Source organism: Aquarana catesbeiana, linkage group LG01, assembly GCF_042186555.1.
Source record: "Aquarana catesbeiana isolate 2022-GZ linkage group LG01, ASM4218655v1, whole genome shotgun sequence".
NCBI classification, from domain to species: Eukaryota; Metazoa; Chordata; class Amphibia; order Anura; family Ranidae; genus Aquarana; species Aquarana catesbeiana.
In genome coordinates, this window is record NC_133324.1 from 404,801,771 (window position 1) to 404,817,495 (window position 15,725).

At 40.3% G+C, this 15,725-nt stretch overlaps 1 protein-coding gene across 1 annotated transcript in view; it reads left to right on the plus strand.

The window, feature by feature from the left end:
- The first annotated feature begins 318 nt into the window (after positions 1 to 318).
- Positions 319 to 15,725, plus strand: part of SLC1A1 (solute carrier family 1 member 1) — a 102,969-nt gene continuing 87,562 nt past the window's right edge. The window contains exons 1-2 of the mRNA XM_073634955.1: positions 319 to 411; positions 638 to 782. Of these exons, the coding sequence (XP_073491056.1) occupies positions 692 to 782 (91 nt within the window). The 5' untranslated portion in view covers positions 319 to 411; positions 638 to 691. The remainder of the gene's footprint in view (positions 412 to 637; positions 783 to 15,725) is intronic.

A 15,725-nucleotide genomic window follows, 5' to 3' on the forward strand; every position in this document is an offset into this window, starting at 1 on the left:
ATACAGAAGTTATTTTTAGCGCCGTAGCGCCTGCAAAGCGCCTCAGTGTGAAGGTAGCCTTTAAAATAATCATGTGCAGCCGATTCTGTCTTGCACATGGTTAATTGAAATAGGTGAGCACAGCTTAACCTTTTAAGTGAACATCTTCTAGTGTTTAGTGACTCAAGCTCAATAGGTTCAAGAGTTTAGATTTTTACACAACAGCCGATGAGGAAATAATCTTAGTTAATCACCCCTGCGTATGTAAACAGTAAGGCGGACTAGAGCACAGCACCCACTTTTCCTGACAGTAATGGGTAGGACTGAAAAGACAGGGAGGGGTGGGAGGAGGGAGGCAGGGACAATCTAGCAGGTTCATGTGCCTTTTAGCCAGTCAGCCAGCAGCAGATCTGAACCAGTGCATGCAGATAGGTATGCAAACAATACTGCTTGCTATCACTAGTAAGAGGGAGGGCGAGCTGCCTGTAATCTGCAGCACAGACAAGAGACAGATCAGGGCACACTGGCACAAAGGCTGCTGCAGTAACAGAGGCTCAGGGAAAAGAAGGAGACTGCACTGATCTTTCTCATGCTGGAGCAGATGCCTGCATTGTGACATACTGACATTCTTACACCTCTCTGCATTGTCTCCATCCAGATCTCCCCTGTCTATTCTTCCTACACACATTCCCCATAGACGGAGTACTGCAACATGGGGAAGAAGATGAAGAAAGGCTGTGATTGCAAGAGGATCCTTAAGAACAACTGGCTGCTCATCGTCACCGTGGTGGCAGTGGTTTTAGGTCAGTGATTGCCTTTTCCAAACCTATGTATTGCATCTGGCTTTATTTTTAAATATGCGTATTTGCTGTCGTAAAATTGACAGTCTAGGGTCACATCCAGCACAGGAATGATATTTTGCTATTCCTATTCAGTATATCGCTTGCAGCTAGCAGTAAAATACATGTCTCTTGGGTTAGATCAAAACCAAAGCTGACCTAATGTAGGGGGAGGGGAGGTATCGCCTTAATAATGAGTGGTACGGATGCTGGTGCCTTGGCAACAGATACAGGATGGATGGGCATCATATCATTCCAATTAGGTTACACTACATCTATTTGACTGCTGGTTCTGTTGCAGCTACTTTATCTGCTTAAAATGTCATCAAATGGACTGTAAAATGCAAATTGTGCTGCAGCACAAAATTCCCAATTGTTTTCATTATAGAGATAGCTATCATATACATTCTAGCAGGTGTGCTATGGTTGCTAATAGGAAAAAACATTAAAAACCACTCAATGTTTATATGAGTGTATGGTGTTTATAGTGCTCTGTGCTGGCAAGACGTTTCTATATCTATTTCTTTGTGCTTCAAACCCAGCCGTTTTCAACCTTTGCACCCCAGAGGAATGCTTGGAATGATTTTCAGGGATCCCATGCTAAAATTGGGGGTTAGTAAGAAGAATGCCCCTTTAGATTGGTGGTCATAATGCCACCCATACACACAGGTAAAAAGATCATTGGTGTCATGATGCTGGCTCTGCCAAGTGGCATTGGACCTAAAACTACCAGGTCTATCTATCAGGGCACAAGGAACCTTTGACAACCCTCTGGAAGCGCCCTAGTTGAAAATACCCGTTCTAATCTGACAGATGCAACGTATTTAGTAATAAAAAGATATAAAGAACTGGTTTTTACTATTTTATCCAACTATGAATCATATTAACACTAATATTGGATATATATTGTGTGATAATTACTCATCTAGATATCCTGCCCTAGACTCAAAGATTCATGGGTCATGATGTGCAACTGGAAAAATGACTAGTATCCTTTTAGTGAGAAGAGAATTTTTAATCCTGAGGCAGCATCTTGGAAGATTTATAGGGTCTGCATACCACAACTCCTTAACAATCAATGATAGATCCAACATATATGTAGTAGAACTGTAGATGGCAATACATGAACTCTTAACAGTAATGTGAACAGACTTGCGTTTTGTTGTCTTAAGACATGTTTTAAAATATCCATCTTTTTATAAAAAATTGGTTTAAAGTAGAAGCATGTATTGCCATTTTCCTTAAGTTGCCTGTTTGTTAGATCTCTTTGGTGTCTCAGGTAACATTTTGGATGCAGCCCCCTATGGCCTACACTCGGGCTAAGTTATGAATCTGAAGTAATGGAAGAGGAGTTACTGTTTATAATAATCAAATGGATTCCATGGTTATTTTAAATCAAGTAAAAGCTTAAAACTTTGTTCACAGCAACCCAGTTTTTCCTTTGCTCCAGTTTTTATAAATCAATATTAAATAGGTTCATACACTCATACCATACTAATTCCCAAGAACTGATCTGTTCTAAGCTAGTATTATGGCATGGAGGTATTTTTTCACATTTTAGAATAAAGTTATATATTGTGTGCTATATCAGTAAAAGTATTTAAGAAAAGAATGGTTGGTCTGCTTGTTGTGGGACTGACCGGAAATTCTTCCCTCATTCAAAAATCAGGCATTTTAACACATTCCAATATACTTTGACAGTTCAGGTAGCCATTTACTAACCACTGACAGGTATACAGGTAGAGAAGTTTGATGTAGTCAGTACATTTTTTTTATAGTGCACCTAATGGAGTAAATAAACATTGGATGATGGTGAAAAATCAGATTGATACTCCTTTAAGATACTTTTATAAGACATGTGTGCATCATTATACACTGTGCAAAAAACACTGGTGGTGGGCTTAAGATGGCCATAGAGCAGTCTGTTGTTTTGGTTCAATCAGTGGATTTAATGGGAAAAAGTTTTACCTAAGTCCCCCATCCACACATTTGAGGTGGATGAGAGAATCCTACCCGCTGTGTCTTTGTATTTTGACAGTGGGGAGCCTTCTCCACCAACAGAATGCATAGATTGAGAGGCTAAAATTCAACAGGGTGGTTGAACAGAAGTCGATCAGTACATTGACTTTTGTTTAATCACAGTGGCCAGACATGGACCGAAATTTGGCCAGTCCCTGCTGAACCGACCGAATTTCGATCCATGTATAGTCAGCTTTATCTGTATGGAATGGTAATGATCTCTAGGAAAATCCAGCCCAGACAATCATTTGTTACCTAGTGTTTGAGATAAGTTGCAAGGCACCGATTGACATAGGTTTGCTGTAATAAAAACAGAGTGGGTATCTATCATCCTATGTCAATAGTTGCCTTTGTCATCAATTTTAAAGTGAACTTGTGCCCAGATCACTCATAGAATATGTAGTTATTCACACATCTTGAACAAGCAGTACTTGACTTTAAAATAAGCCCTCACTCATGTCTGTATCTATAAGCATTGCAGGAAAAATTTACTTTCCCAACACAGGCAGTAAAATCTCTGCTTTTGAAAACAGAATGTTGGCCGACTACCATCCCTCTAGTGTTAACAACCAGCAAATATTTGGCCCCTTTCCGACAAGTGCTCGATCTTTCCAATTTTTATACCAATATAGAAGGAGAGCAATGTATCTCTATACAACAACACAACCGAGTCCCATTAGGTCAGCAAAAACAAACACAAAAGGTTAGCGTCCTTTTTTGTTTCTCTATGTTTAAGGTGAACGCTGATGCTATCAAACACATATCCCCCCATGTCCTACCGCTCATGGAGACTGCGTAAGTCAGTTTTATCTCCATCACAAGATGGAGAAAATATTGGGACAGATACGGATGTCACAAATGACATCTGTCCTGTTGTGATCCAATTTAGCAGGGTTCTGTCTATATATTCCCTACTGACCCAAAACAGAGGAGGGTCGTTTGAAAGGATCCGTACTAAGCTGTTAGACGTGGACTGAAACTGAGTCTTAGTTGTGATTTCTGAGCATCTTTGAGAACTTCAATTTAAAAACACATAGGTAAGTTGGGGGTTACTTGTTTAAAAGCTCTGCTTTATAAGAATATGTAAACAGTTTAAAGTAGTTGTAAACCCCCCTGAGACATTTTTATAGCCTATAATAATTCTTACCTATATGTATGTGCGCAGTTTAAGAGATATTTACCTTGACATCATCGGCACATGCGCAGTGAAGAAACGGCCCTCCGTGACGTTTCTTCCCCAGCGTGTGGTGTGACTGGCAGCTCCCGCACGCTTGCACGGGAGTGACGTCACGTGGCTCCGGCCAGTCACAGAGCCGGAGTCTGCAGCCCCGGAAGGAAGAGGCGCGAAGATGGATGCTTCCACCAGCAGGGACATCGCGGACATCGTGGGCTTCGTTTCCAGGTAAGTGCCACATAATGGGCTAGTATGCGATGCATACTAGTCTATTATGCTTTTACTTTGCAGGTGAATAAAGAAGAAGTAAATCCGTCAGTGTTTACTTCCTCTTTAATGTTGATCTTTTGGACATAAGGGCACTTTAACCTTTTTGCATTAGAAGGCATGTTATTGGAAAATAAAAGGAAACTAGTAGTGAATCAAAAAAAAAAAAATATTTCTACATGAGAAAAGGCAGCAATTGAATGTTTATATGCTAAAGCCATTTTATATAAACTCCAGATGTTTAAAATGTTACTTAATATGTGACTGCCTGACAAAAAGTAACTATATATAAGTTACAGTTTTTCTTTTTAAACCTCAATGCAACTGAAAAATACATATAGTTCCAAGAACAAAAATATAACATATTGCAGTCAGTTCACCAGTCTTATAAAGTGGTGGCTGCGTTAGGATTCTTTTTCTCAGGCTGCAAGTACAGAAAATATATGCTGATCCTGGTCCCTGTAACTTCCTGTATACTAAACTCATATCTAAAAACAATGCTATCTTCTTTGAACTACAGTACTCCTTCTCCCTATATATCGAAGATGAGCAGAAGGGGAACTGTATGTACTGTACAGTATGCAAGATTTCATTTTGCTTAGGTACATCGCTATGTCTAGGAGGTGCAGGCACCATGGAAAAAACCTGCTAGTCTGGAAACACCAGCATAGAGTATGACTAGCCATTTCACCTGAGTTTGGGATGTGGCTCATGTTAGGTGTGTATTTCCTCTTCTGGTACTCAGAAAATAATTGCTTATTCAGTAAACAGTTTCTCCAATGCTCAAAATTCTCTTTTCATGATGGCAAGTCCTTCTGAAGCACAGAAGCACTTTTTGCCTTTACCCTCTGGTTGTTGCAGTTTGAACCCAAGTCCTTGCTTGCTGTTTTATTGGGTTGTGTGGGACCTAACACTTTTTGTCTTATGTGTCTATTTGTCTTATGTGAAGCTTTCCTGTAAATGAGGAATTGTATCTCAAAACTCCATCCTAGATCCAAATTTGTCATAGGAAATACAAAGGCCAGCCATACGCAGTTCGAATCTAGGCCAGTTTAGGAGGAACCGCCCAAGATTTGAACTGTTAATGGGCAGGCTGAATGTACCAAGTTGATTGATCAATCAACTTGGGTATAACCAGTCTGCCGGGTTCCCTGGCAGTGATCGCTAGCAGCTGCTATAGCTGCTGGCAATAATTACTGTCTTCTCCTGGCGGGGACGGCTTCAATTGCTCGGCAGGAAGGATTCCCCTGTCAGCACTGTCCGTGTTGATGGGAGAACCGTGCAAATTTCTTTCCTACAACCCGTGGTTGCAGGAAAGAAATTTTCACCATGTATGGCCTGCCTTACGCTTTATTATAATAATGTATACACTTGGAGAAGAAAAAAATATGGCAGCCTTGCATGGATATGTGACATAGTATAAAACAGCTATTTTGTGTAGTCTTTACCACAACTAGTTGCTTTGATCAACTTTTTTTTTTGTTTTTGGAAGGGGACACTGAATTTAGGTACACATAGGGGAGATTTACTAAAACTGGTGCACACAGAATCAAGTGCATTAGAAACCGATATCTTGATCTGGAAAGCATAAACGTTGTTTAAATAATTTATCCTACATTTAAATAAACCAAATCTAGGAGGCTAGTAATCTTTGATGGATTGAGCATTGTAAACCTCCACTGAAAAACATTTTCATGAAAACATGGTGACAAATGACCTAGGGAGCCCTAGACAGCTGTTGTAAATAAAAAAACATAGGCAGGTACCCTTGGCTTGCATTGCATTTTTTGATTGAATTGCCAGGATAAGCATATATGTGTGTAAGCCAAGCTGTAATTGCATTGTTTAGAAAGCACCGTGGAAACCAAAAATACAGCATGCAATCTGTCATTGTTACAATAATTATTTTATTATATTGTTCATATGCAATAAATCCAGCAATAATGCAAGCTCATTCACCCTGCATAACATTATTAGTTTTCCATGCACAGCCCTAATGACACCATTGTAGATACATTGTTGTCTTAACCCCTATAATTTGCAGATCATATCACACTGCTCATATATATGAATTTGATAAGAGGATGCTGGGTATCTTTGTTACTCAAAGACAGGAGATGTTATCCTAGTAAATTTAATAACTGCAGCAAGGCCAAAGCAGTAGTTTGGCATAAGATTGCTTCGTGCCATTTGTGGTCAGACAGGCAGCTTCAACATTGCCTTACATATACTTTTGGAATTGGCTATCATTACATAGTTAGAAAGTTAATTAGGCTAATCACATGATTGCAGTACTAGTCCTGTCAAGATTTAGAAAGATCTCAAAGGTAGAAACTGTATATACAGTTTATACAATACCTAACAAGCTAAGTTTATTTTTAAAGCACATATCATACAGTCTGACTACAAAATCACACCTCATACAATCTGATTATACAATCTCTGAACAATCTCTATTAGATTCACCAATGAATATGTTGCGTGAAAGCCAACCCAGAAATCCACAGAATTAATATTAGAATTATTATTATTATTAATATACAGAATTTATATAGCGCCGACAGTTTACACAGCACTTTACAACTTAAGGACAGATAGTATAATTACAATACAATTTAAAGTGATTGTAATGGCTCGTTTAAAAAAAAACAAACATTTTATACTTACCGAGAGCTCCCATAGCCAGCAGCTTCCTATGGGGGCACTGGAGTCAGAGCTCCGTGTGTCCATTCAGAGCCCGACCCGGCCCCGCCCCATATCTCCCCTGATTGGCTGACTGACTTTGACAGCAGCGGGAGCCAATTGTGCCGCTGCTGTGTCTCAGTCAATCAGGAGGAGTGTCCCGGATAGCTTAGACATTCGTGGACATCGCTGGAGAGAGATGGGGCTCAGGCAAGTAATTAGTGTTGGAAGTCCAACAGTATAGTTGCCAATCAATTGAACAATACTGTATATATTATCTATCCAAGATTATCCATCCATTATCTATCCATGCATTATCTATCCAGCAGGTGGCACTGCAGTGTTATAGTGTGGTATTCTATGGTAATGTGATCCCAGGATATATTGTCTATCTATGTTCAGTGCACTTGTTTGTATTCAGTTGCTGTTCCTCATGCTGTAAAGACATAATCTAATATCCTCCATAAAAGTAAAGCCGTTTTCTCCATCCAAGAAGCTTCCAGTGCATAATTTCAATATTCTGCTAATAGGTTATGGGTCCCAGTCACACCCAGCAAACCCAGGCAGCCCTAGCAGCACCCAGGCACTGGAAAAAGAATTCAGCAAGTCAGTGAATACTGTATACAAGCTGATGAAACATGGCAAGCGGTTCAGATGTGAAGTTTGAAATTGCAAAGCTGAACAATGCCAATTACCAGTTGTGCAAGTTTAAACTGGAAGTGTTTTTCACCAAGGATGACTTGTGGCAACTACTTATCTGTTGAAACACAAGAATGAAACATCAGAGAAACTTCAAGAGTTCACTGCCTTGTCTAGCAACAAATTCCGACAGAAATCAGAAATAATACGCACCAACAATGGGGGAGAATATATAAGCAAAGAAGTAGCCTCATATCTGCAGAGACAAAGAATAGTACACCAGGCAACCACACCATACACTCCTGAACAAAATGGTGTAGCAGAAAGGAAAAATCGCACTCTTATAGAAATGGCCAGATGCATGTTGTCGGATGCCAACCTACCTCACAAGTACTGGGAAGAAGCAGTCATGACTGAAACTTACCTACAGAACAAACTACCCTCAAGAGCCATTAAAGTACTCCATTCGAAATGTGGCATGGATCAAAACCCAGCATAGGGCACATCAGAGTGTATGGATGTAAAGCATATGCCTATATTCCAAGTGTTTATTTTGATGAGATCCCATCACCAGAAACACAGATCCCTGAAAGCTGTGAAGTGAATATGCCCAACAAACCAGAAGAAAAGGTCAACCAAAGCGAACCTATGCAGGAGTCAGAACAAGAGGTGGAATTCACATTGCCTAAATCAAGTTCCCCACCAGATCCTGCTGAACTGCCTGAAGTCAGAAGATCCACTCAGGCTACAAAGGGGATACCACACCGCAAGCTGTCATACACTGTCAAAACACACAGCACATTTGAACCAACATCCTGGGAAGACATAGAAAAACTGCCAAAACATGAATCCAATAAATGGAGAAGAGCAGCAGAAGAAGAATTAAAGTCACTTCAAGAAAACAGAACCTGGACACTCATCCTCCTAACCGCAAAACTATAGGAAGTAAGTGGACTTTCAAAATAGTCAGATGCAGAAGGGAATATCCACAAATACAAAGCCAGACTAGTTGCCCAGGGTTAATCTAATTTGGTGAAGATTGCGATGAAAACATTCGCTCCCATCGTAAAACCATCCACCATTAGAGCACTTCTTAGTGTTGCAGCCGGGAAGGACATGCAAGTCTAACACCTAGACATTAAAACTGCTTTCCTATATGGAGACATTAAGGAAGATCTCTACATGGAGCAACCACCATGGTTTGAGCAAGGAGACAACCTTGTGTGTAAACTTCAGAAGAGCATCTACAGTCTTAAGCAATCTGCAAGGATGTGGAATGAGAAAGTGAACAAAGTGCTTACTGGAGTGCTTACTAGAGAGGGATTCTCAAGAAGTAAAGCAGACCCCTGTCTTTACTCCAGGAATGAAGGAGACAGATGGATATACATACTTATCTATGTCGATGACATTATAACCTGATGAACAAGAAGGGGATTACAATCAGATAGTTCACAAGCTGAAAGGAAATTTTGAAATCAAAGAGCTAGGGAACATTAGTTACTATCTAGGAATCCAAATAGAGCGAGAAGAAGATGGAAGTTATCTTCTCAACCAATCTCAGAAAATCTCCGAAATCTTGGAACAATTCCATATGCAAGATGCGAAGGAACAAAAAGCTTGCTATCCAACAATGACATGCATCGCAGAGCAATCTATAAGCTGCTATATGTTGCCACTGTGACAAGACCAGACATAGCCACAGTAGTGGGCATACTATACAGGAAAGTCATAGCTCCCAGTCAGTGTGACTGGAATGTAGTAAAAAGAGAGATGCAGTACCTCAAAGGGACAATTTAGAAGAAATTACATTTATCAGCAACATCAAATCCAAAACTGGTCAGATATGTGGATGCCGATTGGGTTGGGGTCTGTACAGACCAGGGGCGGATCCAGAGCCTAGTCTCTGGAGGGGCACTGCCAGAAAATACTTTTTTTGGGGTAAATTTAACGGGGAAATGGCTGGTGTTAGCGCTTCAATCATCATGGCATCATGGTTGTTATGGTGTCAGGATAATTGAAGCGCATTATTACTATTATTTTATTGTTATAAAAAATGAAATGGTTCAACTCACCATAGAATTAGTGGGAGCCCCGAGCGTGTCGCTTGCCACTGTCACCTGCCACACGTTGCAGATTGTCACTTGCCACGTCACCTGTCACTAGATGCGGATTGTCACTTGCCACGTCCTACGCCACACGTTGCAGATTGTCACTTGCCATGTCCCATGCCACACGTTGTGGATTGTTACTTGCCTGCTATAATTGTCTCTTGCTGTGTCCCAGAGTCAGGCTTATTCAACTGGTGACCCCCCTGTGTCCAAATCACGCTCTGATTGGCTGCCCGCTGCTCCCCTTGTGCCCAGATCGCGCTCTGATTGGCTGCCCGCTGCCCCATGTGTCCTGTGATAGTGAATGAACTCATCTCCCAGGACAGCGCTGAACGCAAGCCACACCCGCCCCTTTGACAAGCACCACCTACCCGAGCCTCCAAGGGCTGAGCGCTGAGTGTCGGCCCCGCCCCTCCCAGCCTGCGCTGACATCAGTGCTGGGCAGGGAGGAATGGGCTGGCTGCTGCCGCTGGGAGAACAGAAAGAGAGAGCAGAGCGCACAAAGGGCTTATCCTGAGCGGACGTGTCAGCACTGCATCCCGCCCCAGGGGCAGCAGAGAAATGATTTAATCTCTCTGCTGCTGTGGCTGCCAGCACACTGCACAGTGAGGGCGGAACTGCAGGGATGCAGGGCGGGCGCTGGGCAGTGAGAGATGATGTTATCTCTCTGCTCCCCTGCCCGCCGGGTCCCTGATTGGCCAGTAGCCGTTCACACACTGTCACTGAGCTGCTCACCAACGGAGCCGCCCTTGCTCTCAGCCGCGGAGCTGCCCGCCGGCTCTCTCACCCGCAGCGACGCCTGCCCGCCCACTCACTCACCCACATTCTCAGAGGGGGCAATTGCCCTGTTGCCCCCTCCCTGGATCCACCCCTGGTACAGACCGCAAATCCACAAGTGGATTAATTTTCCAATATGGGGAAGGAACCATAAGTTGGTCTAGTCGAAAGCAAGTAACCGTCGCTCTATCTTCAACTGAAGCAGTGTACATTGCAGCAGCACATGCTTGTCAAGAAGCAATATGGATTTGTCAACTTTTTGTAGACATTGGGATAGACATGTCAAAACCCATTTCCATTTTTGAAGACAACCAGGGTTGAATAAAGCTTACACAATCAGAAAGGGTCAATCCTAGGACCAAACACATCGACGTCAAGTATCACCTACTGAGGGACAATCAAGAGCAAGGTGTTATTGACATTCAATACTGCCTGTCAGACGAGATGACTGCGGATGCACTCACCAAGCCTTTATTGAAGGAACATCATAGTTATTTCCAGAAGAAGCTGAATATAATTTGACAAAGCTCATGTTGTTGAGAAGGGGTATTGGAAGTACAACAGCATAGTTGCTAATAAACTGAACAATACTGTATGCATTATACCTATCGATCCAGCAGGGGGCACTGCAGGGTTATAGTGTGTTATTCTATGGTAATGTGATTACTGGATGTATTGTCTATCTATATTCAGTGCACTTGTTTGTATTCAGTTCCTGTTTCTCATGCTGTAAAGAAATAATCTTATATCCTCCATAAAAGTAAAGCCGTTTGCTGTAGCCAAGAAGCTTCCAGCGCATAATTTCAATACTCTGCACAACAATTAGGAGGTGCTACACACAGAAGGTTTTTTTTTTATCTTAATGCATAGAATGCATTAGGATAAAAAACCTTCTGCCTTTACAACTCCTTTAATACAGTAGGAATCAGAGAGCACTGCTCGTTAGAGCTTACAATCTAATCCATTCAGGTATACCTTCACACTACATAGCTGCTGTTAAATCAAAAGGAGATTGTGTAGCTAAATTGTTAAATGTGTTGCCAGCTAGGGTTATAGACACAAGTTCAATCACTGTGCACGTATTATTAATTTCCTGTATTAATAGGTAATATTACTGGGTCTAATATTTAGGCATTATCCTGCTATTTATATCTGCCATTTAATATTCTTGGCAGCATGTATATGGGAAAGTCAACACCCCTCCGTTGTTATTAAATAGGAAAGGCAGTTTACAACATACTTTATATCACTTAAAAATTAAACTTACTGTCTGTATGTGCATCATGTCTATTTATCCACACCTAGGATTAACTCACAGTATCACGATATGCATGATGCATGATTTACAACATCATGTGTGGCTTCTTTTTAACAATTTCCCAAATTCACTATAACGATACCCCATATATAATATAATTTCACTGTGAAATATCTGTGATTTTCAGGGCTTTACAAGAGGATGACAAAATATAAGAGTTTTATTTTCCCTGAAATGTCAGTGAAAATAAGATATTGGTGAACTCTCATTTTGTCAGCGTAATACCCTTTCATACTCTTTAACTTTTCATTTAACTCTTCAAGATTAAACCACATTTGTCTAAATAAAATGTTCAGCTTGCACTGATCACTGTGTCATAGTGATAACTACATTGATTGGTTCCCAGTCCTTATTAGAGACCATAGCTGTTAGTGACAGCTGGGTTTGACAAATAGAAGTCACATAAAGTTTTGGCTGGTATCTGTCAAAGGAAGGACATGTAATTACCTATGCTCAGCACAGGGCATTAGGATACAGATTGTGAGTAGGAAAAGGTTAAATGTCTCCTGAGGGTTTTCATTATCATGGATCTGTTCTTTTGTCAAAAAAAGAGGCCTTTCATTAACTTCATTATTTTCCTTGTTTTTCACAGGTAAAAAATCTGAGTGAGACAAAAAATGAAAAACTTTTAGCAACAGTAAACAAGTGATGATCAAATACAAAATGAAAAAAAAAAAATCAAAGAGCAATTGGTGAAATGAACCAAACGTCATTAAATACATCCCACCTTCCAAATAAATAAAGAATAAAAATGTAGATTTTTTTTTTTTTCCCAGGCAGATTTCACCCAAGCAGCTCAGAGAGTCAAATTAAATGTTACAACTTTGGTGAAACTGCCACTAAAAGTTCTCTCCATTATTTACTATCATTCAATGCTATTGCATCTATTTTTGCAGTCTGTTACCGGCAACCCTTACATATTTTGCTCATAACCATTTATTAATGCATACATAACTGCAGTAAAGTGCCATTTTTTTTTAAATTATCCTACAGTCTAGAATCTACATTTACAGTATTCTGCTAATATATATCTGTCATAATATGTACATGAAAAGCAATAAAGAATCAATGCAGGTGTTGAATGCACAATGTATCAGGAGAGAGTGCATTAATGCTCAATACGTCTAAAGCAGATAGGGACTTCTTGACACGCCCTAGCAAAGATATATCAAATGAAAAATTATAATACACCTGAATAGCACAACAAATCAGCCCATTTTAGGATACACACCTCATTTATTATAAAAAGCAGCCACTATAAAATAGCAGGTGATAACAGATAACAGGCCCACTTGCTATTTCCCAAAGGCTATTTTTTCCCTAAAAAATGGGGATGGGATTTGTCTCCCCTAAACACAAAAGTGTTTGCCGCTGAGTTTTTTAATTAAATATAGATTGTCCTTATTAAATAGTAATAATCACTCTGCAAAGCTAAAAAACATTTTCACAGTCTGATTGCTATTTATATAGGATTTTGTACAGAAGAGATCAAAGTTCTAATTTATCTTGTGTTTAAGGAGGAAGTGTTCATATGCAAATTGTGTAGATTACCCAGTTTTGGTAAAGAAGTAATCATTTCTTATACTATGACACCTGCCTGTTTGTTGGGTTAAGCTTGGAAAACTTTTTACATATCTTTCATGTTAAATAATGTATATTCCATGCTTGGCCACTCCTAGTTAATTTCCCTGTAAAACAAGATCTGTGAAATGATCTGTAATAATCTCCATGAATTTCATGTAGGCCAATTTTAGAATTTTGACTTAAGCTCTTCCTTTTGTTTCCTACAAACCTGGGCCTTTTGCCAAAGGATTTGTATACAATATGCCCGTGTGGTTTTATTATCTTTTGCAATGCCTACTGCTTTATGTAAGTGTTAAGTAAATGAATCATGCTAAACTATACAGCAATAAGGTGATTACATTTTAAAGGAGAACTTCATAGAAAAATAATGTATGTAGTGTGCCACTTTTTTGGCGTTAATCCCTCTTGTATTGCACCAATGTCATGAAGCATTTGCGACACTTTTGGTTCTGACATAGACTTGTGCACCAAATTTAGGTAGTTCTAGAATGCACTACTTTTACATTGTGTCGCATTGAATGTGCCAGATGTAAACGTGGAGCTATTTAAGACTAATTCTATTTTAGCATACATAGAGAAAAACTGTCTCTGACAGATTTCGCAAAAGTGTTTCTTGTGCATTCTAAAATTGGCGCAGCACAAGCCAAATTCGAGTAGAAGGTCTAGACAGGTATATGAAATTGGCGTATTCTTTACCACTTTTAGAATGCTTGAGAGACACTTTCGCAAAATCTGTCGCCGCATGTCTTTTTGAATTCCAGGAACTGTGTCCCCAGCAGTGGGATGAAAGGGTGTGACTTGTACCAGTTAATTAACATTCTTTTGCTTCCTTCTTCAGTTCTCTCCACTCCACTCCATTCCACCCCCAGGGGCTGAAGGGGAAAAAAAAATGACAGCTTAGGAGGAGTCCATGTACTAATGATCTGATGTTAGTACAGTGATCTCCCCTGCTGTGCTATTGTGTTCTGACTGGGCGGAAGGCCTCCCCCACCAGAACACTCCAGTCAGTGCTCTCAGCCATTAGCTCCCTGATTGGGAGCCATTAGACAGACCTTTTTTCATCACGCCCATTCGACAGAAGCCGGCTGTAGTACACACGTGCTGAATGTCGGCCAGTTTCTATTGAACAAGCCGATGCTGCCCGATATTCAGCCCATGTGTACTAGGCTTAAGCAACTAGTGAGTAGCAGCATGACAAGGGTTGGTGTCACCTGGTGCAGTAAAACATGGTGTCACCCCTAAATTTCATCTACACACACTCTTTCCCCAAAGTCCTACTAACTATTGCTCTTAAATGTAATCTTGTCACAAAAATTACACTGCCCAAAAAGTTGACCCTGCAAAAAAAGAGTATATACTTACCTCTCCCACTGACAAGTGTTATTCTGTTAAAGCAGAATCGCGCTTTATAGTGTGTTAAGAAATAACCACTTCTAGGAAGGTTGGTCACCTGGTCTCCCACTGCACTTAATTGTTCCTCTCACTGACCTCCACATCACTGATGTGTCCTTTAGAGACATGGAAATCAGAGAGATAATCCCATGTGTACATCAAGACACCAGGAAATCGACACTCCCAGAAGTGTCAGTTTATGAACACACCTCAGCAGATGAGGTCTCCTAGTGGCATTCAGAATCTCATGCAGAGAGACGAGAGGTTTGTTTTTACGTTCTTCTTTTGGATAAACCCTTCTCGGATAGTTTACCTCCGTTTCCATGATATTGGAAACTTAGGTACATTCAAAAATATTTTATGTTCATGTACTCAATGTATTTATCAATTTATGAATTTCTTTCATTGTCTGCTAAGCTTTCTCACTTGCTTGCTATTTCTAGAAAACAAAATTAACGGTTAATCAATGCGTAACCCATACCGATAAAGACACCAAAGATACATTTTATTTAGTCTGGTACTTATGTATGTATGGATTTAATATTACCATATCAGCACCTTTGGACACATATTGCAAACATGAAACAGTAATTTATGGTCATGACTTTTCTCACTGTATATAGTTGTTTTCATAGTCCAAGCTCTCTAGCTTCCACTTTTCTCACTTGAAGGTCCTAAATATCAATTTACATGTTTGTATAATTCAGCTGTATCACATAATTAGTTGTGTTTTGTAACGTAGTTTGTCAAAATTCAGATATGTTGCAATAAAAGCAATTGATACTGTACACTCTGTGCTTGCCACCTTCTTTGCCTGTATGTGGGTTTTACATGACTGCTTCATGCTTAGTGCTTGAACAGGCAGGACTGTTACTGATACCATTGGACGACTGTTCTGTCCATCATAGAAGGCCGGACTTTCTATTAAAGTGGCCGCCGAGAAAACA